Below are 26,068 nucleotides of genomic sequence, written 5' to 3' on the forward strand. Positions count from 1 at the left end.
GGCATGGGTATGGACATTGCAGACGACTCAGTTCAAAAAGTATTGGCTATTAAATAAATGATGCTTACATGATTGGTTATCCATAGAAAAAAGATAAAATTTGATCACCACCTTACTATGTAATCAGCCTCCAGGACTCCCTCAGGCCAAATATGTTGTTAGAATTATTTGTAGGACTCAAAACAGGTTTTATACTCATGGTTACAGTTTGTTACAATGAAAGAATACATATTAGAGTCAGCAAAGGGAAGAAGGCAAATGGGCCAAGTCCAGGAGGGACCAGGCACAACACATGCAGCAAAGTACTGCCAACCAGGGAACTTGACCCACCCCTCAGTGTCCTGTGTTCTCACTCAGCCATTTATTGTTGAATTTTGTCTACCCTTCCAGGGGCTCTTGAAAACATTTCTTTCCATTTTTTCAAGCCCTTATCAGTTGCCTGAACTCTCGTCTTCCAACTGATTTCTCAGCTTTCCCTCTCTAAACTGTCTTGTGCATTTTTTGCAGATTAGCTGTAAGTAGCACTTTCATGATGTCACTCTGATAGAAACTAAACAAAAGATTTCAAAAGCTCTCAACTCTCTCCGGGATCAGTAGGAGGTGAGAAAAGGGAAGCTCATTTTCAGTGAATGATGATTTCTGTGGTGTAAATACCATAACAGATTTTAAAGCTGTGGATATGATGTCAACCAGTTCTCCCAAAATCCCTGAAAATTTATCAATCAGATTTTGTGAGCCAGTACAAGCTAGCTTCCACATATCACTGTCCATAATGTACATCAAACACTGGACTTGGCATTCAAGGCCAATCAAATCACACTGCATAGCTTGTCGTTTCCTGAATAGATCAAGCTATTTCTTCCTTCTGGAGTCATGCTTCGTTGCTTCCTCTGTCCAAAGTGTGCTTCTTGAACGTCCCACAATACACAACTACTCTTCTTTCAACTCAGCCCAAGGGCCACCTTCAGAAAAGGGTCCTGGCCCTCCAGAAAACCTAATCACCCTTCGTGGTTTTGTTTCTCTATGAAGACCCTGAAATATTCTTTGCTGTGGCTTTGCTGTAGTCTCTCCCTACTAGATTGTAGGCTGCTAGAGATCCTGGACTGTATTCCACTGATCTTTGAATTCCAAGTATAAAGTATATGGCCTGGTACTTAGTAGGTGTTAACAATAATTTGTTGATGCATAAATGAATAAATATGTGCCCAAAGAGTGGTGTGTTTTACTATCTTACTGTTTTTACCCTGGGAAGACAGGGTGGTGGCTGATGAAGGCTGCCGTCCGTACTCAAGCTGGGCCCTAAAAGACGGGCATTCCAGAAAGAGGGAATTATATTTATTTCCCTTTATTGGGTAATGGTATGCTTTATAAATATTTTATTACCTGTCTTTTTGGGGTGGCTTGGACATATTTGGAAGATGGCTCAAAATATGACAGTTAACCTAGAGCTTAAAAATCCATTTTGAGGAAATAATCCATTTTGTAAACAATACCTGGTGCCTGGTGCTGTTTTGTTCTTCCTTTAACTTTTTCTTTCACTTTTACTTATTTATTTATATGTTTAGTAATGCTCCATTTAACAGCAATAATATGTTTAAACATACCTGCCAGGATTTTAGTGAACTCAGAGAAAGGTGCTTTTTTACCTGGAGTGCAAAATTTTCTTTTGTTGTACTATTAAGGAATAATCACTTTTCCTTGAAATACACAATTGGACTACCAGTTCCAGCAAAACTCAGATGATAGGGCGAGAATTGGAAGCATGCTTCCATTTATTAAGTAAGTCATAATATTGAACTGTCCCCCTTACAAGTGTGAACTCATGGCAATGTCTCATTGTTGCTGTTCACATGAGGCTCAGAGAGACAGAAGATCATTTAGAGGCAAATGGTGCTAACCCTTTCTTTCTAACTTCAGTCTCTTAAGTTTATTATAATTTCAAATTCATACGTATACATAGATAAACATACATTACACACACACACACTCTCTGCTAAACCTATATTGATTCTTAAATCCTGTCTACCCTTGTGGTGCCTCTTGAAAACATCTACCACTTTCCATTCCCTTTGTCAAGCCCTTACCAGTTGCTTAATCAACTGGTTAATAAATTCATTTCTCAACTTTCATCAGTTTTTTTCCCTTCGCTAAACCACCTTATGCATTTTATAGACAATGCTTCCCTAATATCACTTTTATGTCCGTGCGTGCGCGTGTCGTCGTCAGCAGCCGTCCGTCTCGAGAGACGATGGTGTAGCTTCTTAAGAGTCTATCTGCACCACTGAGAATGGCTGTGCAGTCCAACTCGGGAGTGACACGGTATCTGTCTCCTCCCGTGTTGAATCGACATCTTGCGATGACGCTGGAGTGTCCTCTCCAGTGAAGCTGAAGCTACAGAGCCTGGGCAGGGAGATATGGAGGATCTGCTGTTGCCCATGCAGCAGACCCCCCCTCTCTTCGCAGCTGAAGGATCCAAGGGAAAGACGGAGTCAATACAGTTTGGCTTCAGGTGTGCCGCAGGAGTTGCCGGTGTTGACTACAACGTCAAACCGCCTTAGGGACTCCGGCTCCGGATTTTCTGTCGGGGTTTACTCCCTTAGCCTTTCCCCTGAAGAGGTATGCCGCAAGGCAGCGGAGGTTTTTTGGAATCAGAGTTTTCCTTCTCTGATGTGCCCTGACTGGAAGATCGAACCAGCGACACCTAGCTCGCAGGCCGACGCTCAATCCACTGAGCCAAACCAGCCAGGAATATAAAGCTATAGTAACTAAGAAAAAATGTGTGTGTGTGTGTGTGTGTGTGTGTGTGCGCGCGCGCAAAAATAGAAAAATAACCAATGGAGAGAATGGAGATCTCCCAAACAGATCCACACACAGAGGCAACCTTTTCTTACAGTGACGGTAGCACTGTGGGGCCAAAGAAAGGAGCATCTTTTTAATAAATGCTATTGTAGGGAGGAAATGAAACTGAGCTTGTACCTCATACCATACACAAAATCTCCTCCAGGAGTGCTCTAGATCAAATTATGAAAGGCAACTGATGAGATAAACTATGTCTTTTTGACTCCAGTTTAGGAAAGATTCCTTAGACAAATCACAGAAATAGTGATAAACTGGACATTAAAGAACTTCACCTTACGAAATGACATCCTTGCCCTGACTGGTGTGGCCCATTTGGCAGGGCATCATCCCGCAAAGCAAAAGATCGCCAGTTCCATTCCCAGTCAGGGCACACGCCGAGGCTGCGGGCTGGGTCCCTGGCCGGGGCACCCATGAGAGGCAATCAATCAACGCCTCCAGTTTTATTATGAAAGGTCTCAAATTTTTTGCCGAATTGGGGACTTCCAGCCAATATGGAGGTGTAGACAGACACGCTGCATCTCCCTCCGCAACTAAGAAGGAGTACAGCTACCTCAAAACTGGAGGCAATCAGAGGTTCCAGAAAATTAAACTGCATGGAAGTCCAGCAAACAAAGATATAAAGAAGAAATACTCATCCAGACAGGTAGGAGGGATGGAGCTGGGGTGGAGAGGACGCGGTGTGGTGGTGGCAGCAGTGGCAGCAGTGTCAGGCCGGCAGAAAGTGCAGTCAAACGTTTTAAAAGTCAGGAGGGACACCTGGGGAGCGTTCCCAGCTCCTCACTGGACCTCGCAGCTCATGGTCCCAGCACCAGGGAAAATCAAGCCCCATTGCTTCTGACTGTACAGACCAGTGGGGGTGGGGTGAAGGCAGAAACTGCTGGTCTCAACATAGTCTGCTTGTTCAAAGGGCCCCACGGTCCTAGAACGTCCGCAGACCCACCGACTCTGGGAATGATGGCCAGGGCAGTAGCTAGAGGGGCGCCAGTCTGGTGCAGAAGTGGGAGAGGTGCCTGGAAAAGGGGCAAGCGCGGGGCAGGCAGCATTGTTCCCTCTGAGACCCCTCCCCCACATATAGTGCCACAATGTGGTGAACAGGTCACCCTGTACTGACGAATCCCTAAGGCTCCACCCCTTACAACTTAACAGGAGCGACAGCTCTACCTGGAATGCGGGGGCAAACAAGTACAGGAGCCTGTCAGAAAGAGGAGGCAGAGAAGTGTGGCCCAAAAGGGGGAACTGATCAAGGTTCCAGTGGGAGAACTAAGTGACGAGGAGATAGCCAACCTAACAAACGAGGAGACAGACAACCTAACAGAAGCACAATTCAAAACACTGGTGATAAAGATGCTCACAGGCTTGACAGATATGCTTGAGTATGGCAAATGCATAAGAGAAGTGAAGGCTATGCTAAGTGAAATGAAGGAAAATCCACACAAAACCAATGGTGAAGGAAAGGAAACTGGGTTTCAAATCAATGATTTGGAACATGAGGAAGAAAAATAACAGTCAACCAGTGCAGAATGAGGAAGCAAGAATTGAAAAAAATGAGGAAAACTTCCCAAATTTTGCGAAGGAGATGGACATAAAGGTCCGGGAAGCACGGAGGGTCCCGGGTGAGCTGGATCCAGAGAGGACCACACCAGGATGCATCATGATTGAGATTCCAAAGGTGAAAGATAAAGAGTCCTGGGGGCAGCAAAAGAGAGGTGGAGAGTTGCCTACAGCGGTGTGCCTATAAGGCTATCAGCTGATTTCTCAGAGGACACTTTGCAGGCAGGAAGGGACTGGCAAGCAGTATTCAATGTGATGAAAAGCAACCTACAACCAAGATTATTCTATCCAGCAAAGTTATCATTTGAAATGGAAGGGCAGATGAAGTGCTTCCCAGACAAGGTGAAGCTAAAGGAGCTCATCACCAAGCCATTATTATATGAAATGTTAAAGGGACTTACTTAAGAAAAAGAAGATCAAAACTATGAATACTAAAATGACAACAAACTCACAACTATCAATAACTGAATCTAAAAAATAAAAAGAAAATCCAACTAAGCAAACCAGAATAGGAGGAGAATCATAGGTACGGGGATCATTTGGAGGGTTATCAGCTGGGAGGGGGGAGGGAGAGAAATGGGGAAATGGTGCAGGGACTAAGAAGCATAATTGGTTGGTACAAAATACACAGGGAGGATGTTAAGAATAATAGGAAAGGGTGAAGCCAAAGAACTTATATGCATGACCCATGGACATGAACTAAGGGGGTGGCGTTGCTGGAGGGACGGGGGGGTACTGGGTGGAGGGGAGCAAAGGGGAAAAAAATTGGAACTCCTCTAACCACATAATCAAGAAAATATACTTTAAAAAAAGTTTTCCCCCCTCCTAGAATATGTGAAACTTCCCACTTGACTGCTGAAACCATCCTACAGGTGTGAGATGGCTTTCTTTTGTCTTTTTGTAATCCATCGTACACACTATGGAGTTCAGGGTAGAGATCCTGGTTGACCCTCAATATTCTGCTTTCCTTGCATATTATTAGGATTTTAGCGAGGCACATGATTGGTCAAAACAGATGCTGTATTTCCTCAATTCTTTATTTTATAAACAACTAAGAAAGCGATCATACCCAAGATGGGGAGTGCGGTGACTTACGACTGCATTAAAATTGGATACCAAGCTTTACACTCAGCTTCAGAGAAGAAACTGAGAGTGTCATTTTATTTAAAAGAAACCTTTGTAAGCCCACGTAGAAGTGGTTTAATAGTGAAGTTCCAAGAGTGTTGGTTATAAGTGCAACCGCCACAACTCTCAACATCGTACGAAGAATTACTGGAGTAGGAGCTGGGACCTTCCGCAAAATGTTTTACTCCAGGTAACACCAAACCGTATCACGCGCCCGCCACACCTGAAGGCGGACTTCCCCGCCCGCCGGGCCGGGCAAGCTGCCCAGATACCCGCGGGACGCACAGCGACCCGAACTGCCGGACTCTGAGGCCCGCGGGGCGCACATGGACGCCGTGGCGCGCTCCCCGGGCCGCAGGGCGGCGGTGAGGACGCTGCTGCTCGCCGCGGCGGCGACCGCGAAGGGGATTCAGCCAGGCGGGAGGGACCCGTCCGGGACCCCCAAGCAGGAGGGGCTTCCCGAGGAGGAGGTCGAGGCCGCGGGACACGAGCTCCGTGAGTTCGGGGACAAGGTCTGGCAAGTCTGGCGGGGTCAGGGGCGGGGCGGGCCGAGCGCTGGGGACTCGTTGGGAACTCGTGGGACGGAAGCCTCTCCCCTGCACCCTCCGCGGGCCGTGCTCAACTCCGAATCCCCCCGCGCCCACGTTTGCGTCCACATTTCCCACGTTGTTTTATATCGGGTTAAACCTGTCCCGTGGAGGAAAGGAAACTGTACCTCTTCCCACATAAGAAAGAATTTTTATAGAAATAATTAAGCCTTTTTACAAATAGCTTTTTCTGCTGTTATCTCTTTCTGACTCACGTATTGATTTATTGTGACTTTAAATAAGTCACTAAATTTTTTTGTACTTAAAGTTTTTAAAGCATGGAGCAAATCAACTATACCTTGGGAATAAATTTATATTATAAGCCGAGGCACGCTGTTGAAGAGTTTCCAAAAATTGAGAATGTATCTCTGGTCCATTGAAGTCTTCTGGGTTGTTTGTTTTACTGTTGACTTTACAGAGTTCTTTATATATTCTGAATATAGTTCGTTTACCACATGTGTGACTTGCATATATATTCCTTCAGTCTGTAGCTTGTCTTTTTATTCTCTTAATGGTACTTTTCACAGAGCAAAGTTTTAACTTTTGACGAAGTCCAAGTTTATCATTGTTTTCTTTTAGGGTCATGCTGTTGGTGTCACATTTAAGAACTCTCTTTGCCTAACTCCAGCTTATGAATTTTTCTCCTGTGTTTTACATTTACATCTAGTATCCATTTTCAGTTAACTTTTGTATGAGGTGTGAAGTTTATATCAAGATTCATACTATTTTTTTTTTCATTTGGATGTCTAGTTATTCAGATACATTTTATTGAAGTTATTATCCTTTCTCCATTGTCAAGGCCTTCAAACCTTTGTCAAAAATTGATAAGCCAGCCCTGGCCAGGTGGCTCAGTTTATTGGAATGTCCTTCTGTACACCAAAAGGTAGTGGGTTCAATTTCTGATCAGGGCACATACCTAGGCTGCAGGTTTCATCCTCAGTCAGGGTGTGTGTGGGAAGCAACCAGTTGATTTTTCTCTCTCACATTGATCTCTCCCTCTCTCCCTTCCTCTCTCTCTAAAATCAATAAACATATCCCCTGGTGAGGGTTAAAATAAAATCTAAAAAGAATCTATAGGGCTAGGCCTTGGCCAGGTAGGTCGGTTGGTTAGAGTGTCATCCCGATACCCCAAGGTTGCAGTTTTGATCCCCAGTCAGGGCACATACAAGAATCAACCAGTGAATGTGTAAATAAGTGAAACAACAAATCTGATTTCTTATACTTTCTCTGTACACTGTTATAAGCCGAGAATTAGATGATAGTAATGGTGGCCAATAACATAAATTAGTAGATCAGGATATTTGAAGAAAAAGAAAAAGGTATGAAATTTTGGAGAATGGGAGCCTAGGGAAATGTGATAGGGTTGCTGTGCTGAGATACTATTTGAGAATAGTGGGTAAAAAATGTCAGAGTATGTTTGTTATCTGTTGCATGTTAGTATGTATAATATATCAGTCAGGATAGAATAACTTTTCCTGCAGTAACAAATAACCCATAAACCCAAGTAAAGGTCTACTTCTTGCTCATACAACATGTCTTACATGGGTTAGGAGCATATCTGCTCTACCTAGACTCTCATGTCAAGAGAGTCTTGCAGGCTAAGAAGTTAGCCTACCATGGTATCATAGATGCTGGCAGAAGACATTTGTGGATACAAAGGATTTTATTACTCACAGCAAAAGCAGTAGCCAGAGTGCCAGTATTTGTGTCAGTTTTATCCAAGCCCCAATTCTCATAGTGAAATGCAAAGAGCGTTGAGAATTACAGAATTAATACCTACCTGTACACACAATTAAGTTGTGTTTTAGAAGGACCTTGACTTAGAAAACCCACGTATTTTGTAATGGACAGTAAGGATGCCTTATTCTCACTATTTTTGTAGGCTGTAAACAAAGCTGCCCCTTGCTCAGAGGAAAACATTCTCTCTCTCTTTCAATGCAGTTCACTATATAGAATCCTTGAGAAGATAGTCCAGAATAAGGCAGTCAGTGATTCTCCTTGTAAGATGTGCAGAAATGCAAGAGACCCATGGAGGACTGTTGCACAATACCATGCTGATGAAGGCACCCCTGCCTTGTGACTTGTAGTGGTCTGCTTAGGGCTGCCATAACAAACTACCACAGACTGGGTGGCTTAAACAACAAAAATTTATCTCATAGTTCTTGAGGCTAGAAGTCCAAGATCAAGATGTGAGCAGGATTAGTTTCTTCTGAGGCCTGTCTCCTTGGCATGTAGATGTTCCTCTTCTCCCTCTGTCTTCACATAGTCTTCCCTCTGTTGTGTCCGTATCCAAGTTTCTTCTCTTGGAAGGATACTTGGTCATACTGGATTAGGGCCCATCCTAATGACCTCATTTTTACTTAATTACTTCTATAAAGAACCTATCTCCAAATAAAGTCACATTTTGAGATTCTAGGGCTTAGAACTTACTTCAAAATAGGAATTTTGAGGGGACACAATTTAGTCATAACAACCCTACATTTAAACACATGGCTTCCAGGGTTGACAAGATGGGGCAAGAGAGACCTGGAAGGTGACACAGGCTTTTCACTGGCTTAGCCAGTGACACACCATCACTTCTGCTCTCAGTTCAATGGACATACCTCACCCAGCTGCATCTAGGCTGGGATGTGTACTCATCCGTGTGTTCAGAAAGGATAGGAGAACCAGATTTTGATGAACACTAGCTGTGTCTACCACAGCACGGCTGTGCGCTTTTTTCCAGTACCATTTAGGTGTTCAGGTGCAAAAATGGAGGAGATGGCAGTTGGGCTTACCCTAAGAATTAGGATTCTGACCAACTAGTCTGATGAGGGGAGAGAGTGGTGAGGGAGGAAAAGGTGTTTACGTGAAGTGATTTCAGAGATAGACTATGGGATCTAAACTGGGTAAGGAGGGAAGTGAGGTCATAAGGGATGAGTATGAAACGGTGGAGGAATAGTGGATCGGAGGACTTGATGAGGCTGCAGAATTTCTGGACTGGGAGAACTCGAACTGAATGGATGAGGCGGTGTTCAGAGAATGAGATTCTTGAAGATGTCAGAGGTAGTGTAGTTTCTTGAGTCAGGTCAAGACTATGACCCTGAAGTTAGATGGCTAAGGTCAGATAGATTATTAGAGGCAGGGGAGGAACTGAGAGGCTAAGGTGCTGGATTAGTCATCTCTGTGGATGTAGAAGTCACAGAGTGGTAACAGTAGGAGAGGCAGAAAGGAAGAGAGGGATCTAGGTGATAGAAAGAATAAAGATACTCCCTGGTCTTTGACTGGACTTGGTGACATTCTAAAGAGTCTTGGGCACATACTAGGGAAACCACTCGGGAACATATCTACAAAATCTCTCTCAGGGTCCTTGCTCTGTGGAGATGGTCTGTTGTTGATTTCACGTTGTTCCAATTCTGACTTTATCCTCCAATGCTGAGGTTGTCCCCTGTGAGCCCTCTATCTCCCCTACATGGCAATCAATCAATCAATCAATCAATCAATCCCTAATCCCCAATCCCCAATCTTCTCTATGCCAGGTAATGAAACCTACCATCTGAATGTGTATATGTGTGTGATATATAATGTTTCTAGTAATTGTGAATCTGCTTTTATTTCCTTCCATATAAATGAGAATAAAACATGTTCATCCCTTTTAGCCTTTGTATATATGATGTGCTGCATTTTAAAGTTTTGTTTCAGCTGGCCTGGCATCTTCACAGAGTTCTGCAGACAACAATTTTATCTCTGTATGGAGCATTTGGGCTCCTCCCTGTCTAATCTCATACAAACATTTTACAAACAACGTCCCCTGGGAAGTCCTTGGCCACCCTACAACCTCCTAGAGCCAGATATTACATTACTGACTTCAGGGTGGTCCTCGGGAATATATTTTCTTTGGGACCAGGAATATTTTTAAGTATGTGAAAACACTTGTAGAGCGAGGAGAAAGCAGAATCTTAACAATACAGCTTTATAAAATATTGAAGTAGAGTTCCCTTGTTCAGAATAACAAAATGAAAAAGGCTCGAGGTTGTTGTTTCAAGTTTTTAGAGTTAAAAGGTTTACCACATGAGGTTTGCTTTTTCTTCATCCCCCTAAATTCCCCTAGTCATGCTTGCTTGTTTGCTCTCTTTCAGTGTTGCCAAATGAGAGAAGCTTCCAGAATGCTGCTAAAAGCAACAATTTGGATCTTATAGAAAAGCTGTTTGAAAAAAAGGTTAACATTAATGCTGTGAACAATGTGAGTAGAAGTCATAAATGTGACAGTGACTGCTCTAAGGATGGCTTGGTTTTATACAGGTCAACTGAAATATAATAAAAATAAAAATGATTGTGCTGGTTAGATAAGAGAGATCTCTTTGTTGGTAATTCCAGAGTATTTTTGCTAAAGGTGAAATCAAGCACTGTAATAGGCTCCGGGTGGTTTAATTTATCTAAACAGAGGGGAAGTGCACGGGGCCTTTATGCACATCTGTGCAAAGTCTGTGGGTGGGCGGTAAAGCCAGCTGTCAAGGTTATGGGTCTGGACTTGGTCCTAGCTTACAGCCTGTGGATGACTTTGGCACTCACATTCTGGAAAGGCAGAACATCTTTTGCTACACAATCTGGGTTGTTTTCTCTCCAGTTATGTCCTTTGTGGTTGGTTCTTCCAAATTTAAAATCTAAAGGAGAATATGGGTTTTCATTCTACTGCTTTTGAAATATAGTGCTTCTGCATGTTGGGCAATGGGGTCTTTTCTGAAACCTGTCTCTTACTTAGTTTTTCTTCAAATGCTTGGGTTTGGGGGAGAAGCCCATGCCAGAATACGAATTTCCTATGGCTTGGTTTTCTGGGGATTTCCTGACGGCCCCTCAAAGCAGAGCTTATTAAAGTGAACTGGCTGGGGCTGTGTCAGTTGTTTAGAACAATGTGTGGAGTGGTTCAAAATAGGGATGGCGGAGGTAGATGTAGTGCTAAACAAAAGAGAAGATTTAGGGCCCATGCTTGTATAGCCCCCTTCCAGGGCACTTAGAAGGTTCTAGCAATACATTCCCATAGTTATATGGTTTTGTAAAATTTGAAAAAATGAGAAATTTTAACTACAATCAGTTAAGTTTTCTGACTCAGGCATTAAAGAGGGCTCACTAAAAAGTGTAAACTTCAAGTTTCCCAAAACTTGAACCTCACTGTCCCAGGTAGTGAGGTCATAGAAACTGAAGTTCTGCATCATATGCAGTGGAAGGATGTTTAGCAGTTGTTCATGTGTGTATGTGAGGAACTATGTGTTTATGTGTATGTGGGAATTTGTGTCTCTGATGTGTATATTATGTGTGTGTGTGTCTTATGCGTTATGGGTGTATATAGACATCCTAGAAAGAATAGAAAAATAGCAAATTTTGCAGCATAATAATTTTAGTAACAAAAAAGAAGAAAAACATCAAGCAATCAAGGAAGAAAGGGAGATAAAAGAAAAGAAATAAGCTAGGACCTTTGAAGCTATTATTTAGAGTAATTGTTGAAAAAGTAAAGCAATAATCATTTTTCCAAGTAGCAGGAAATAGATTCTTCAGTATACTTTTGTAACCATTTAAAGTTTTTTACATACAAGTTCCTGATATTTTAAACCATGTTTTTATATTAAAGTACTTGGAGAAATAGTACAACCTAGACCACGTTAACTTACAGTCAGTGTGGCAAGTTATTATAAACTCCTGTGAAATGTGTTATATTTTCTAAGGGTATCTGTTTTAGGCCTGTTTACAGCAAATTGTTGACATGGTGACTTGTAACATTCTTTAAAATCTGTGATGATAGAAATGGAAAAAAATGTGGATGATTTTATTGAATTATCTTGGATATTGCTTTGGTTTGCATTTTTATTCACAAATAAAGTTAATAGGGAATTGTATAAGCCAAAATTTGACATGTTAGAACATAGCTCCAGATTGTAGACAATGTCAGGAAAACTAATGTTTTGTCAAACTTATTTTATCACCAATTTAGCTACCAAGGAAATCAGATATTTAAGCAGTTCTCCTATTTTTGCAATAAATTACTTATGTGAAACAAAGGCTGGTAAATCCATGCCCAGGCACCCTCTTTGGAAGAAAAACAGTGTCTAGAATATGGGATATATGACATGAGTTTTACTTACAAGCAAAACATCCATTGTCTGAAACACATTAGTCTGTCCCTGGACATATCTGGAGCACCACGGTGGCCTTCCTTTGAAGCAGAAGATATTCATAGCTTTCTTTCTCTGCGTCTGTCTCATTCTCTCATCTTCCCTCTTTCCTTTCAGAAGCAATTTGTTTGCCTCAATAAAATTTACAGTCCAAAAAATTACGGAAGAAAAACTATATGTATTGAAAATCTAGAAAAAGTTTTGTTATAACGTTATCAATATATTCTAACCAGAAAACATTTATGATTGTTAATGATTGTGTATACAGGAAAAACTACAACTTTTGCTCCCTAATTGAAATGCATTATATTATTACAAGCAATGATAGGTTATGCAGTGGATTTCAGCCTGGGGCATATCCTCTGGTGGGTTGCCAAATTCTCTGATATTATCTGATAATAAATGAAGGCGAGATTATGCTAGACACAATTCTCAATACTTTCAAAGACAAAAATGAAGAGGAGATAAATAACAAAAATACAAGGACCTGATAGAAAATTATGGTCATTCAAGAAACGGGAATCTTAAAAAAGGGCTAAATAATAATGAGAAGGTTGAAAACACAAATTCTATTTCCTCAGATGAACCGCACAGCCCTGCATTTTGCAGTGGGGGCAAGTCATTTATCTGTGGTGGATTTCTTGCTTAATCACAAGGCCAGGGTGGATGTTGCTGATAAGGTAAGCTCATCTTCCTTTTGTAAAATGGATTGGAAGAGAACGAATATATGGGAAATCTGGTGACTTTGGTAATCTTTTCTTCATATATACACAAAATATTTCCATCGGCAGTGTTCATTTGGGAAAGGTCTCTTTGAGAATATATGTAATTGTGTGCTCTTTGTATTTGGTGATTCAATTGTTTACCCATTACCTATAGGACTTGGGCCTTTATTTATTTTCCCATATTGACCTTATGGCCAGTAGCATGCATTTGTAAGAATAAGATGGTTGCCCAAAGTATAATCTGGGACATGGAAGAGAAGCTAACTGGCCTCAGGGACTTTGCCCTGTGAACTCTGATAAGTAAGTAGACTTGTTAAACACATGGTATCTATTAGGCACCCATCTTAGGACTTCAGTATTTAGCTCTTCAACCTGGTAAGAGAATTAATACCCAAGTTATAGATGAGGAGCCTGAGATACAGAGAGGTTAAATATCTTGCCCCCAAAATTACATCTAAGAAGGGGTGGAGACAGGACTTGAACTTGGCTTAACTGATTCCAGAGACCATACCATTAGCCACAAATCAGCCTATTTGCCTACCGAAATATGAAAACCCATCCTGAGGACTTTCTACCTACTTTTTCCAACTTTATTTAATACTTTACTATGGCACAAGGAAACCAGTTGGGCTGGAGAAATCCAACATCACGTTTATCATCCCCAGTTGCAGAAAAAGATGATAGCCTTGGTTTTTAGTTAATTCAGTGGACCATGGTTCTTAAAGTTAAATTGTTCAGAAGATTACCACAAAGCTAGTCTATTTCCTCTCTGAAATGACTCTTTGGAGGGTAATGTCTTTCAGGGCTTGGATTTAGTATGTGTTTAGAAGTCTTTAAGAGAAATGAATGAAGTCAGTTCAAACCACCTGTCCATTTTGTTAGTTTTGTATGCAGTTATAGATGTGGTCTAGACTTGATAATGATGAGAGTGTCTCTGTTTCATGAGTAGAGTACATCCCTCCCTGTTTATTTTATTGCTCTGGTATTGGTGGACAGTAGATTGATCTGTAACTAAAAATTGGCACCAAAAACACTCCCACGTTTTAAGTGTAATATGTTGTATTATGGTAATGTTACTTAAGGAGCATGTTTTTTAGGTTATTTGATTATTTTTCACTGTTAGTTAGCCTATAATAGATGCTTTGGTCATAGACCTGATTGTCAAGAATCTATTCTTATTTTGACATTGAAACCCTGTACAATAAGTTTTTATTTTACTTTAATTTTTAAATTAGTGTACTTACAATTAACATTCTTTTTGGTAAACAGTGCTATGAATTTTAACACACTTATAGATTCATGGAATCACCACCCCAACCAAAATACACAAAAATTGCATCACCCAGAAAATTCCCTCATGCTGCTCTTATAGTCAAACCCTCCCCAGCCATGGCAATGACTTATCTCTTATACATCTCTATAATTTTGCCTTTTGGAGAATGCCATATAAATGATATTGCACAGTATATATAACCTTTGACACTGGCTTCCTTCACTCAACAAAATGCCTATGAGGTTCATTTATGTTGTTGTCTGTGTCAATAATTCCTCCCTTTTATTGCTCAATAGCATTCCAGTGTGTGGATGTACCACAGTTTAATGATCTATTCTACCAGTTGAAAGACGAGAGTTGTTTCCAGTTTTTGACTGTCACAAATAAAGCTTCTATAAACATCCGTGTACAGGTATTTGTGTAAGTGTAAGTTTTCCTTTCTCCAGTGTAAATACCTAGAAGTGAGATTACTGGATCAGACAGTAAGCTATGTGTAAGAAGCTGCCAGACAGTTTTCTAGAGTGGCTATTCCATTTTCATTCCCACCAGTAGTATAGCAGAGTTCCAACTGTTCCACATCCTCATCAGCATTTGGTATTGTCATTTCCCCCTCTTAATTTTAGCCATTCTCATAGGTTTGTATGGGCTTCTCATTGTGGTTTTAATTTGCATTTCTTTAATGGGATATTGAGCATCTTTTCTTGTGTTATTCACCTTTTGTATATCTTTTTTGTGATGTATCCAAATCTTTTGAATATTTTCTTAAAATTCAGTTGTTGAGTTTCAGAGTTATTTATGTATTTTGGATACAAATCATATCGAATACATGATTTGAAAGTATTTTCTCACATTCTGTAGCTTTTTGTGTTTTTCAGAGCAAAAGCTTTTAATTTTAGTGAGGTACAATTTACTTATATTTTAAAAATTAATCTGGATATTGGTGTTATATCTAAGAATGATTTGCCTAACTGAAGGTCATGAAGATTTTCTCATATTTTTTTTCAAAACTTTTATAGACATGCTCTCCCTCTGGGAAGCAAACCATGCCATTCCCTTTCCCTCTTCTTCCCTCTCTTATTCCTCCACAGGGACAGAATCTCCTAAATTCTAAGGGTCCCCATGAGACTTGCAACCAGGGAAGCAATGGGCAGCAGCAGCTTGTCCTGGGCTAATCCCCTGAACCTGTCCACAAGGCCACTTTTTCTCTGATTTTCCAATGAGCTAAGGCAGCCCAGCCTAGGCTCTCTTCTGTTGCTACTTGTACCCTAGGCCTTTCCTTGTTTCACTGTCCCCAGCTTCAATAAACATTCCCTCATAGTAAAAAAACAAATAACTTTTACAGCCTTGTGTTTTACATTTAGATCTATTGTTCATTTTTGAGTTAATAAGGTGTGTGGAATAGCTTTAGGTTCTTATTTGTTTGTTTGGTGGGTGGACAATTTTATCAATGCCATTTGATAACAATGCCACCACATTTTCAACACCTTTACAGTGCTATTTGGATCTGTCCCACATGCCTGCCATTCAGGAGCCAGTCTGAGACCTGGACCGTGATCTAGTCCCTTGTTCAGTTCTCCAAGCCTTTAGGGTCAGGTCCATGTACAGGTCAGAGGTGAGGCCAGGAATTCATTCACAACATTATGGGATTGCTTTCTCAATCTCCCACCTCTACAAGATGATCTCTCCCTTATTCTCCAGTTCCAGGGCCTCTTGCCCCCTTTTCTGGTGCTCCTACTATAGAGCCAAGGATGTAGTTTCCCGGCTCCATTGCATACTTCCCACAAGTGGTTCGCTCTTTGGGACTAAGAGAGGAGAAAAAGCAATGGGTTCCTGACCCCAACCCTCAACCCCTTTTCTGACCGCAATCTCTCTAGTCAGAGAGAAGGATTCCCACTGTCACAGTTCTAGGTGCTTGCTCACTCGCTGCTGCTACCCCTCCTACTCTAAGGTTCCAGCTTTGGGAGTAAGGCTTGCCTGGGGCAGGGCCAGAAGGGAAAAAAGAAAAAGGATTTCCTTTCCCTTCTCTGTCCTTTAGGGTGCCCTTCCACTCTTTAGACCAGAGAGGGCTTCTCTTGGAGCTCTTCCTGTCCATGCCCAGGGGGCAGTTCTGCGATTTGTGCTGCCATGAGTTCAAGTAGGAAGGTATGGAAGGAAAACACACAAAATCAGGAAATTTTTATAGTTTATAGTTTGGGTTCTGGTTTTCTTCCCCAATCTATCCGAGTTCTCAGATAGCTTCTCCATGCATTCTGTCCAGAGATTTTAGTCACATTTGGTGAGAGAGACAGAGTAAAATATGCTTACCTCATCTTAACCAGGACCAAAACCCCAAATCTTTAACATGCTATACAAGTAAAGAGAATCATATAGTAAAAACCTATGTATCCATTGTCCAGGTTGAGTAGCATCTTTTCTTTTAAATGCCACATTTCTACTATATTAACTATACTATTGGCTTATGTCAGAGTGTAAGTCAATTATTCCCAAAATGTTTTATCAAATTGTTCTCTTGAGGCTTTTCCCATTTGGAAGCCTCTTGTAACTAACCTTGTGAAATTGAAATGCTTTCAGTAATTTCTGATGTATCACTATACTCTGCTTTGAAGAGTTCACTAAGTTAAGTATTTCTAGAACTAGTTTAATTATCCATAGTGGCATTAGTACATAACTAATAAAATGATTTTTGTAATGCATGCAGTCCCATGTTTGATCAGACCTGGTAAATTCTTTATGTGGGTGATGAGCCCTGAGTTTGTCTTGGCAGATAAATCTGTCTTGTAAATTCTAACACCTGTTTGCGAGGGAGACAGCAATTGAAGCCCTTCACCATCAGTATTTATTCAGTGCCCGTTGTGGGTAAGTCTCAATTCCAACTACTGGGGACTCAACTATTGATAGATATAAGTTCTTGCTACTCAAAGTGTGGTCCTGGGACCAGCAGCACTGGCATTACCTGGGAGCTTCTTAGAAATGCACTCTCTCGGGCCCACCCCTCACCTCTTGAATTAGAATCTGTGATTTAAAAAGATCCCCAGGTGTCCAAAAGTACTGGCATGAGATAAAGTCCTTGTTTCAAGGGGCCAATAATCTGCTGGGGGAGCAAGGACAAGGAGTGTAAAAGGTGTGTGCCTTTCAAGACGCCACATAAGGATCAGATGCATAGCCCACATGCTGAGGACTCCAGGTTCAAAGTGGACAACATCTCCAAGTCTTGGGAAGAGGCAGACTAGGTAAAAGGAGGCTTTTCCTCCAGATGTGAGCAAAGGATCCCATGTGGAGTGCAGATGACTCTCAGAGAATAATGACAAGCATCTTCTCTCAGAGCTTCTTATTTCTGGGAGACTCCTCAAGTGCAAGTGTTCCCCAGGGGAAGTTATTGCCCTTCTCACCTATGACCAGACTGGCAATGAGGACCAGCTATCCGTGGTGATGGTCATTTAACACTTTACAGAGCATCGTGTACCAACCACTCGTGTAATCCATGACACATGCTCATAAACTGTCTCAGGCACGCCAGTTTGATATCAGAAGACTTAGTTTTATGACGGTTCTCATGGGGGAATTGACATCTGTGAGCAGTAATTCTTTGTCCCTGAGGAACAATGGCTCCATGCCGAATTTTTGTTTTCAGAGATTCAAGTTGTTTGCAGCTGAATTTCTGGCCTTTGGATTTTATGATCAGTGTTTGAAATGTTTATGTGTTGGCAGCTTTGAAATTAGGAATAACCTCTTAGGGAAAATTTGAGCTCCTATCAAAATGTGATTTATCCTCTATCCCAAATGTCTCTGGCCTTTTTTTTTTTTTTTTCCATTGAGGCATTTTATTTGCACATATGTATTACAACCCTAGAAAAAGAACCCCAGAATTTTCCCTCCTGTATGTTTTCGTCTTGCTTCTTCGTGGTCCATGATGCCCGCTGAGGTTGTCAGTACAATGAAGCCAAGTTGACGGGATGGAAGCAGGTTGTTTTGCCATTTTTCCAGATCTTTGAGTTGCACATCAAATCTGGGGCTGATTACTCCACACTTGTTCAACCTGCCCATGAGGTTCACAACAATTTTCCCAGCTCTGTGGTCATCAATAATTTCAAATTCGCCAATGCAGCCATGCTTCATCATCACAGTTAGAAACCGGACAATGACTCTGGAGCACAGCCTGATAAGAACCTGGCGCTTGCCTCCCTTTTCAGCATTGTTGATACTCTTGAGAGCATCGGCCAGGACATTCATGCGCACCATTATGGTGGCACAGAAAAATGGCAGAAAGAGTCTGGCCTTTTTTTGACCATATGTGAAACTGGATTTAGTATTACTGAATATATAGCATTGATTTCTAGAGAAGGCTAACCTCAACTAGTTATTGTACATCTTGTTCCTTGAGGAAAAAGAGTACAGAAATTGGTAAACATTTTCTTTTTAATGGAATTGTAAATATTTAAATAGACTATGTAGGCCTAACTGCATAGTACATAGCAGCAACAACATAACCTTTTTTCCCAAATATTTTCAAGTTACAGTTTGTTGAATACACAGATGTGGAATCTGCAGATATGGAGGGCCAACTGTATATACGTATACACATATGAGGGTTTGTTTTTGTCATTGCTTGTATAAAAATGGGATTATATTATATATATATATATATATATATATATATATTTAACTATTTATTTATTTTTAAAGAGAGGGGGAGGGAGAGAAAAAGAGAGGGAGAGAAACATTAATGTTTTGCACACCCCCAACTGGGGACCTGGCCAGCAACCCAGGCATGTGCCCTGACTGGGAATCGAACTGGCGACCCTTTGGTTTGCAGGCCGGTGCTCAATCCACTGAGCCACACCAGTCAGGGTGGGATTATATTATATTTTATCTGCACCTTATTTTCTGCATTTTAACAGCTACCTTGTCGAAATCACTCCAAGTCAATTGTTACAGCTCTAATTTATTATTTTTAATGGCTTCATGATGTGTTTCCTAATTTGTTCAGCATTCTTATCTCGATGGACATTAACCTTGTTCCCAGTTTTAAGGGTTCAAATTAATATTCTTGTTTATATAACATTAAACCATAAAACTTATTTTTATGGGGTAGATTCCCAGGAGTGGGATTGCTAGTTGTATTTATAATTTTAATAGATTTTGCCAGATTGTTTAAACATTACAATGATTTCATTTCCACTGATACCATTTTTGGTACATTTTTCAGTTGGTTTAATTGCCTTTTTCTTGTTGATTTGTAAGAGTACTTCAAATATTAGAGGAAGTAACCATTTATCTTCATTAAGAAACATTTAAAGAATCTATCCTTTGTTTATTGATCTTATCAGTTTTTACTTTTATAACTTCTGGATTAAAACACTGCACATTGCTGTCTAGATTTTATTCTAATATATTTGTTGTTTATTTGCTTTTGTGTGTTTGTGATATGACATAGGACTTAATTTTATTTTCTTCCAGATGGAGAACCACTCGTGCCTGCACCATTTATTAGATATATTTGTTTTCCCCATATAATTAAAATATCACCTTTGCTGTATATGAAATCCTCTCCCTATTTCTTAAATTTCAATAGTTGATGTCAACTTGGCTCCTAGTGACTTAAGATAGTGTGTTATGGCTCATCCAAGTGATGGATTCTTTTCTCTCTCTTCTTGGGGAAGCATGGCTTGACAGTAATTCATCTTGCAGCCTGGTCTGGGAGCCTCGAGATCATGCTCATGCTGGTTAGAGCTGGAGCAGACCAGAGAGCCAGGACTCAGGTGGGTATGTGGGTCGCACCTGGTCATAAGCTCCCACCTCACAGTGCAGGAGGGGGAGGTCCTATGATCACTATGTAATTATCTCCTGTACCCTGACTCTCTTCAGGATGGAATGAATGCCCTCCACTTTGCAGCTCAGAGCAATAATGTGCACATTGTGGAGTACCTCATTCAAGATCTGCACCTGAAGGACCTGGACGAGCCTGATGAGGTGTGCTTGCTCTGGCAGGACAGGTCTCACATACACCCCCACCAAGTTCTCCTTTCTGCCCCTGTTGGAGATTCCAGTGCAGCCAGCACAAACCTGCAGCAAGTTCCTCCATTGTCCTGGCAGACCGCGGAGCAGAAGGGAAGTGCAGGTGTCAGTGGTGGCCCTGACACCTGCGTGTGGGGAGGGCAGGAAGTAGTAAGAAGCCACCAGGGTGTGGACAGTATCCACCCTGTTTTGTGTTCAGAGTGGGTGACTGCCTTTTACTCTATTATGCCTGACCTTTTGGGAATCCATTTGACCTAAGGCTCTGTAGTAATGAGTCATGAAATATAATGCAATTTTACCATGTTTGTCTATACTCCTTTTCTTATCATTGGGAGATATATAATAGCAGTTTCCACTTTTGAGTATTCATTAGTGTTCTAGGTACAGAGGAAAGCTACTTACATTCATTTCAGTGAGAGGCTAGAGCCTGGCACACATGGAAGTTAATTCGTTGCTGAATGAATGAATTATCCTATTGAGCTGCACAATAATCCTATAAAGAAAGATTTTGCCCATTTTTAAAATTTTTTAAAAAGATTCTATTTACTTAGTTTTAGAGGGAGTGGAAGAGAGGGAGAAAGAGAGAGAGAGAGCGAAACATCAGTGAGACACACTGACCAGTTTCCTCCCGCATGCCCTCATTTGGGGAGCTGGCCTGCCATCCAGGCATGTGCCCTGACTGGGAATTGAACCAGAAACCTTTCAGTCTGCAGGTCAGCATTCAATCCACTGAGCCACACCAGCCAGGGCGACTTTGTCCATTTTTAAAGGTGAGGAAGTTGAGGCTCAGAGAGGCTAAGTACCTGACCCAAAGTCCCCAAACTAGAAAGTGACAGAGCCAGGAACTGAGTTCAGGTCTGGCTGACTCCAGTCACTGTGCAGGTACTGTCTCCCTTTTCAGATGACAGGGGTCATTGCCCATGTGCTAGGGATTGTCTTTTATCTGCAATATCTCTTAGACTTTTTTTCATAGGATAGTATTCTCTGTGAGATTGCCAGTTTTATTTAGAACAGGGCCACCATTTCACTGTGCCTATAGGACATTATTTTCCATAAAAGTCTTGAAGTTAATCAGTAGGATTTACTTCAGTTTACTCCATTAAAAAAAAAACTTTTACATTGTTTTCTGACCACAGACTTAAAAAGAACAAGAATAACAAAAACTATTTTTTCAAATAAAGTCTATAAATTTCTTTTACTTCCTCTGAGTGTGACTAAGCAACTATTATACATTTATAGCTTGGAGGCAGAGAGACTTGGTTAATGGTCTGGGCATATATTAGCTATGTGTCTTTAAGCAAATTCTCCAGTTGCTGGAAGCCTCAGTATCTCCATCTGTGCACTGAGAATAATAAAACCTACTTCATGGTAGCACCAAGGGAATGATGGGGGAGGGTGGGTTGACCTCCATATAATATTTTTTTCCGGCAACACTTCCATTCTTTGATATAGACAATTGATATTCTGTTAATTTTATGTAAAAATGACTATGCCGATGAGCTTCATGGTAAGCTATTCTATTACCCCTTTCCAATCAGATACCACCCCTGCGCCATTCTTATGTAGAAAATATTGGAGCAGCCACTGTTGGGTTGCTTTAATGGGTTAATAACTAAAGCACTTAGCAAAGAGCCTGGCACATGGTAAGTGCTCACTAAATGATAGCTGTTATAACAATTATTATAGGATAAAATACACTATCTGATTTCCTTCAACCTATAATCATAGTGAAATAGCATCTAGTGTCAGGGTAAAGAAGCTGAATCATCTCAGTTTGATTGACCCTAAGTAGGGATGTAGCCTCCAAATGAATTCCATTCAGTTCAATTCAGCAGATATTTGTTCAGGGCCTGTTATACGCAAGACACATGAATGGTCTTCCTTTTCAGTGGAGTCTGGCTGCTTTTATGGGAGATAGCAGTGTGCAGGGAGGACCAGGCAGGCTGAAAGGGCTCAAAGACCAACGCATATTTGTGGGGATGCTTCCCTACTTCTGGAGCTTCTGCCAGCCAGCAGCTTTCTTGTCTCTTCAGCTGGTCTGGGTTTCTTCTATTCCACCCTTCTTCTTCCTCCTCTGACTCTCTGTTGGGTAAAAGGCCAAGGAGCCATGGCAACAGATTGTGCAAGCCACCTGTCTAGCTGAGAGATCTTAAAATAGAGATGGGTTTAGAGACACAGGAGGAATGAGCAAATAATGAGCCCACTGGGTCGTCTAGGGAGAGAAGAATCTCTGAGTTCACATTTAGTCCTGTCAGAAACCTGGATTGATCAATGCAAAGGACCGAGTTTCCTCTTCCTCTGAAATCTGTGAGTGGGATCAAGGCTGTTGGCATAGGCCAGTAGGAACTGGGGACTTAGGGTCTCTCAATTCATCATGAGGTGTTTTGTCAGTGTTTGCTTAAAGGTGTTATTGGACACACCTGATAGAAAAGGCTGCTCCACCTTCACAGTTGGCCCTCTGGCCTAGCGTCTTATCAACAGAAAGTGATTGAGGGCCTGTTTGTTTGCCCAGGGTTAGTGAGATCCCTCTTTAGCCTAGAGGGAACTCCAGAAGCTAACAAGGGAAGGCCTGTTGTGAGGTCTTTATTACTAAAATGGATTTAACTAGACCAGGAGAGTTTGGGTGGCCTAGTTACATGGGAGAGATGGAGGGCTTTGGAAACTCTCTTCTGCTTTCTCCCAACCCTACAGCTCTAGAAATCATGTGTCCTTTCCAGGAAACAATTAGAGCAGCCAGAAGTTATAGGTAAATTTGGCTAGATATTTTGAATCTCCCATGTAAACTTCTGTCCAGTGATCAAAAATAAGTACTCTGACTAACAGGGCTGGGCCGGGGTGGGGGTGGGGACACAGAAAGGAATGACCTCAGAGGCCATTCATGTATTGTTGAATATTAACAAGAGTTTTGTGGTACAGTGTTAGGTTGGTTTCAGCTGCAGATAAATGGGAACTCCCGTTGGTTTAAAGGAATCTGTATGGGAAGTCTCTAAAGATAAAAATGCAAAGAAGCTTTTTTTGGGAGTGCTGGTAACAATGAGCATGAGGGGTTTGAGAAGACACATCTTATTTGGACCTGAGGCCAGGGTGTTTAACAGCCTTAGACTTAACAGACCTTCGGGCTCCAGTGTGTAAGGGAAGAACTAACCCCCGCCTACACCAGTCCCACGCCTTCACATTCACTGCCGGCTATTTCAGCACTTTCTGCCTGATGACATGTTCTTTTCCCTCTCAGATCTCTAATTACTCAAGCACCTGCTGCTTCCCCCCTTCTGTTGGTGTTGTGCTGTGAACTGGGAGAGGAAATGTGTGGTGTCCACGTGCACACAAGGCGACAGGGGCTCTGGGCTGGGTTCCGGGGGCCGCCTTCCCTCAGAGGCTGTCCAGGGGCCCTCCCTGGGGTCCCTGTGGGAATGGACGGGCAGGCTGGACTTTGGGTGCCCATTTAATGACTGTTTATAAAACTTTTTGCTGAATTTGGGAACTTGTCAAATTTGATAACCCTGGCAATAAACTTAAAAATGAAAAATAATTTCTAATAAACAATTGCTACTCCTGAGACTTATTTCTGTGCAAAAAATAATTTAAATGCATTGAATTAAAACATATTAGGTTAAATATACATTAAGTTAATAAAAGAAAAAAGGAACAGGAATTCTGAGCCCTCTTTATTTTTGTTAATTAGGAAATGGAATCAGGATCCTGAGCTGGGAAGGCATTGTGCCTTGTGTGGGGCCTGAAGTCGGGGACTCTGAGACCAGGCTCTGCTCCTCTCCCGGCTGAAACATCTCCCTGTCTCCTTGCCTTCCAAGTGACAGACAGTCTTATGAGATTGCAGAGTAGCAGCCTATCCAGTTAAAAAGGGTTGAGTGGCAAAAATGAAATAAGACACGATAGGAATCTATATTTTAAAAACATATTTTTGAAATTCCTGTTGTTATTTTGCCTATATTTTCTGGGATGGGAGAAGAGATTTATATCTCATGTTGCTGTTACTTCATCTGTATGCTATTTTTAATATGTTTATAAGATATAGGGAGCACCTTTCTGTTTACAAGCGGGTATGCTCTCCAATTCATGAATTGTTGAATAAAGCCAATGAGGTCTTTAGCTTTATTTATTTATTATTTATTGATTTATTAATTTTCTTCTGATTATTGGGGAATCATGAGCTGTGTCTTAAATTAACAGTGACCATGATCTTTTCATTACCCCACCTTAGCAGGAGATCAGATGGTAAATCTCAAGCTCAGGGACCTTCTTATAAAGAGGCTTGTATCTTGTTTTGCATATTTCAAACATCTTGCTAAGCTTTTAGTTAATAACACCCCAAGCCAATTAGAGTTTTCTTTAGATAAAGAAAATACTTCTGCTTCTATTTTGCTGCGGCAACTTCCTTTTTCTCCTTTTAAATATATTGACTTAGAAAATCAAAGTTTCTATGTGTCTTTCACTTTTCTTGATGACATTCTGGCTATTGCAAATGCAGTCTCCATTTGCAATGCAAAAAATTGAAGAAATTACCATACTCAGAAAATTCTGCTGCATTGAAATTTCCTTCCCAACAAATCACACCTGAACATCCCTGTTAAGCTGTGTTTTCTGGATAAGGCCTAATTTCTTGATTCCATTTTATATAGACCTCTCTCAGGAGTTTTTCTCTTGATCCTTAGTGAATGGTGGAGATAAACTCATGTGTAAGCAAGCAAAGCCCTAGAGGGAGCAGTGGCTAACAGGTCATGTTTGAATGAGCCACATACACATTGAGCCCTGGAAAATTTCTGCTTCGAATGTTTTTGTCAGAAAGGCAAAGCCTAATGTGTGATATGCAGGTACCTGAGACTGGTCTGGCATGTAATAAAATACTTGAGTGAAAGAACTATTCGATAAACACAGAAAGTTGGTAAAATTGCTCCATTTGAAAGAGAAACTTGTCTGACTGTGAGATGGCACCTCCCCAGGGGCTGAGGAGGACCATTTCCAAGCAGTGCTTCTCTGCCCCCCCAAATGATTCTGGAATGATGAGGAATTCCCAAAGTTTTGGGGAACAGCTCAGAACTGGATCTGGTGTAGGGTTAGAGAAATTGTTATCACCCTCCCCAAGAAGGACCTAGAATGCTGACTGGACACACCATCTTGGCTTTCTCGCCACCCTCAAAATGCTGCCTACCTTGTCAGGTGTCTTTCTTGTTCAATAAGGGTGTAATATACATTGGAGGTTTATGATTGATTTTCAGAAAGGAAGAAGACCATTTCTTTTGGCTGCTGAGAGGGGCCACGTTGAAATGATAGAAAAACTTATCTTCCTTAATCTGCATAATTTAGAAAAGGACAAGGTGAGTTGGACTTTTATTTATTTATTTATTGACTTTTATTTCTTTAAAGAACAAGAGGAAGGGGACTGACCAGTTGGCAGTAGAGTTTTTTAGTTGTTACTAGAGTCAGAGAAAATCATGGACTATCCAGATGAAATGAATGCACTTTTGCAGTGGATTGGCCAGATTGAAAAATTTTGATCCATTCGTGGTTGTGAAATTAATAGGCCACCTGGATTTTTCTTCTCATTGTCTACTCTACGCCTCTCTTCTCGTCCCCTGAAATCTGCACCTGGACTGGGGAGGGAAACCCCAGATTGACATCTATGTGTATGTACACATCATTGATTATTTTCTTAGGACAGATTTCTAGACATGAAATTCTAGGTCAGAGAGCTCTGTAAATTTTAAAATATTGTGGTATATATTGCTAAAATTTTCACCAGTTTATCTCCACAAAGGTTACATGGGATTA

General features: G+C 41.2%; 1 protein-coding gene and 1 pseudogene across 1 annotated transcript in view; one reads left to right on the forward strand and one right to left on the reverse strand.

Annotated features, from left to right (window-relative positions):
• The first annotated feature begins 5,702 nt into the window (after positions 1–5,702).
• The window catches only part of ANKDD1B (ankyrin repeat and death domain containing 1B), a 46,452-nt gene continuing 26,086 nt past the window's right edge, over positions 5,703–26,068 (forward strand). Inside the window, exons 1-6 of the mRNA XM_090276397.1 lie at positions 5,703–6,030; positions 10,241–10,344; positions 12,850–12,948; positions 19,927–20,025; positions 20,132–20,236; positions 25,516–25,614. Of these exons, the coding sequence (XP_090132523.1) occupies positions 5,862–6,030; positions 10,241–10,344; positions 12,850–12,948; positions 19,927–20,025; positions 20,132–20,236; positions 25,516–25,614 (675 nt within the window). The 5' untranslated portion in view covers positions 5,703–5,861. The remainder of the gene's footprint in view (positions 6,031–10,240; positions 10,345–12,849; positions 12,949–19,926; positions 20,026–20,131; positions 20,237–25,515; positions 25,615–26,068) is intronic.
• Positions 18,113–18,505, reverse strand: LOC150008539 (small ribosomal subunit protein uS8 pseudogene; annotated as a pseudogene).

This window comes from Furipterus horrens, unplaced genomic scaffold (assembly GCF_987537825.1).
Source record: "Furipterus horrens unplaced genomic scaffold, mFurHor1.1.pri manual_scaffold_5, whole genome shotgun sequence".
NCBI classification, from domain to species: domain Eukaryota; kingdom Metazoa; phylum Chordata; class Mammalia; order Chiroptera; family Furipteridae; genus Furipterus; species Furipterus horrens.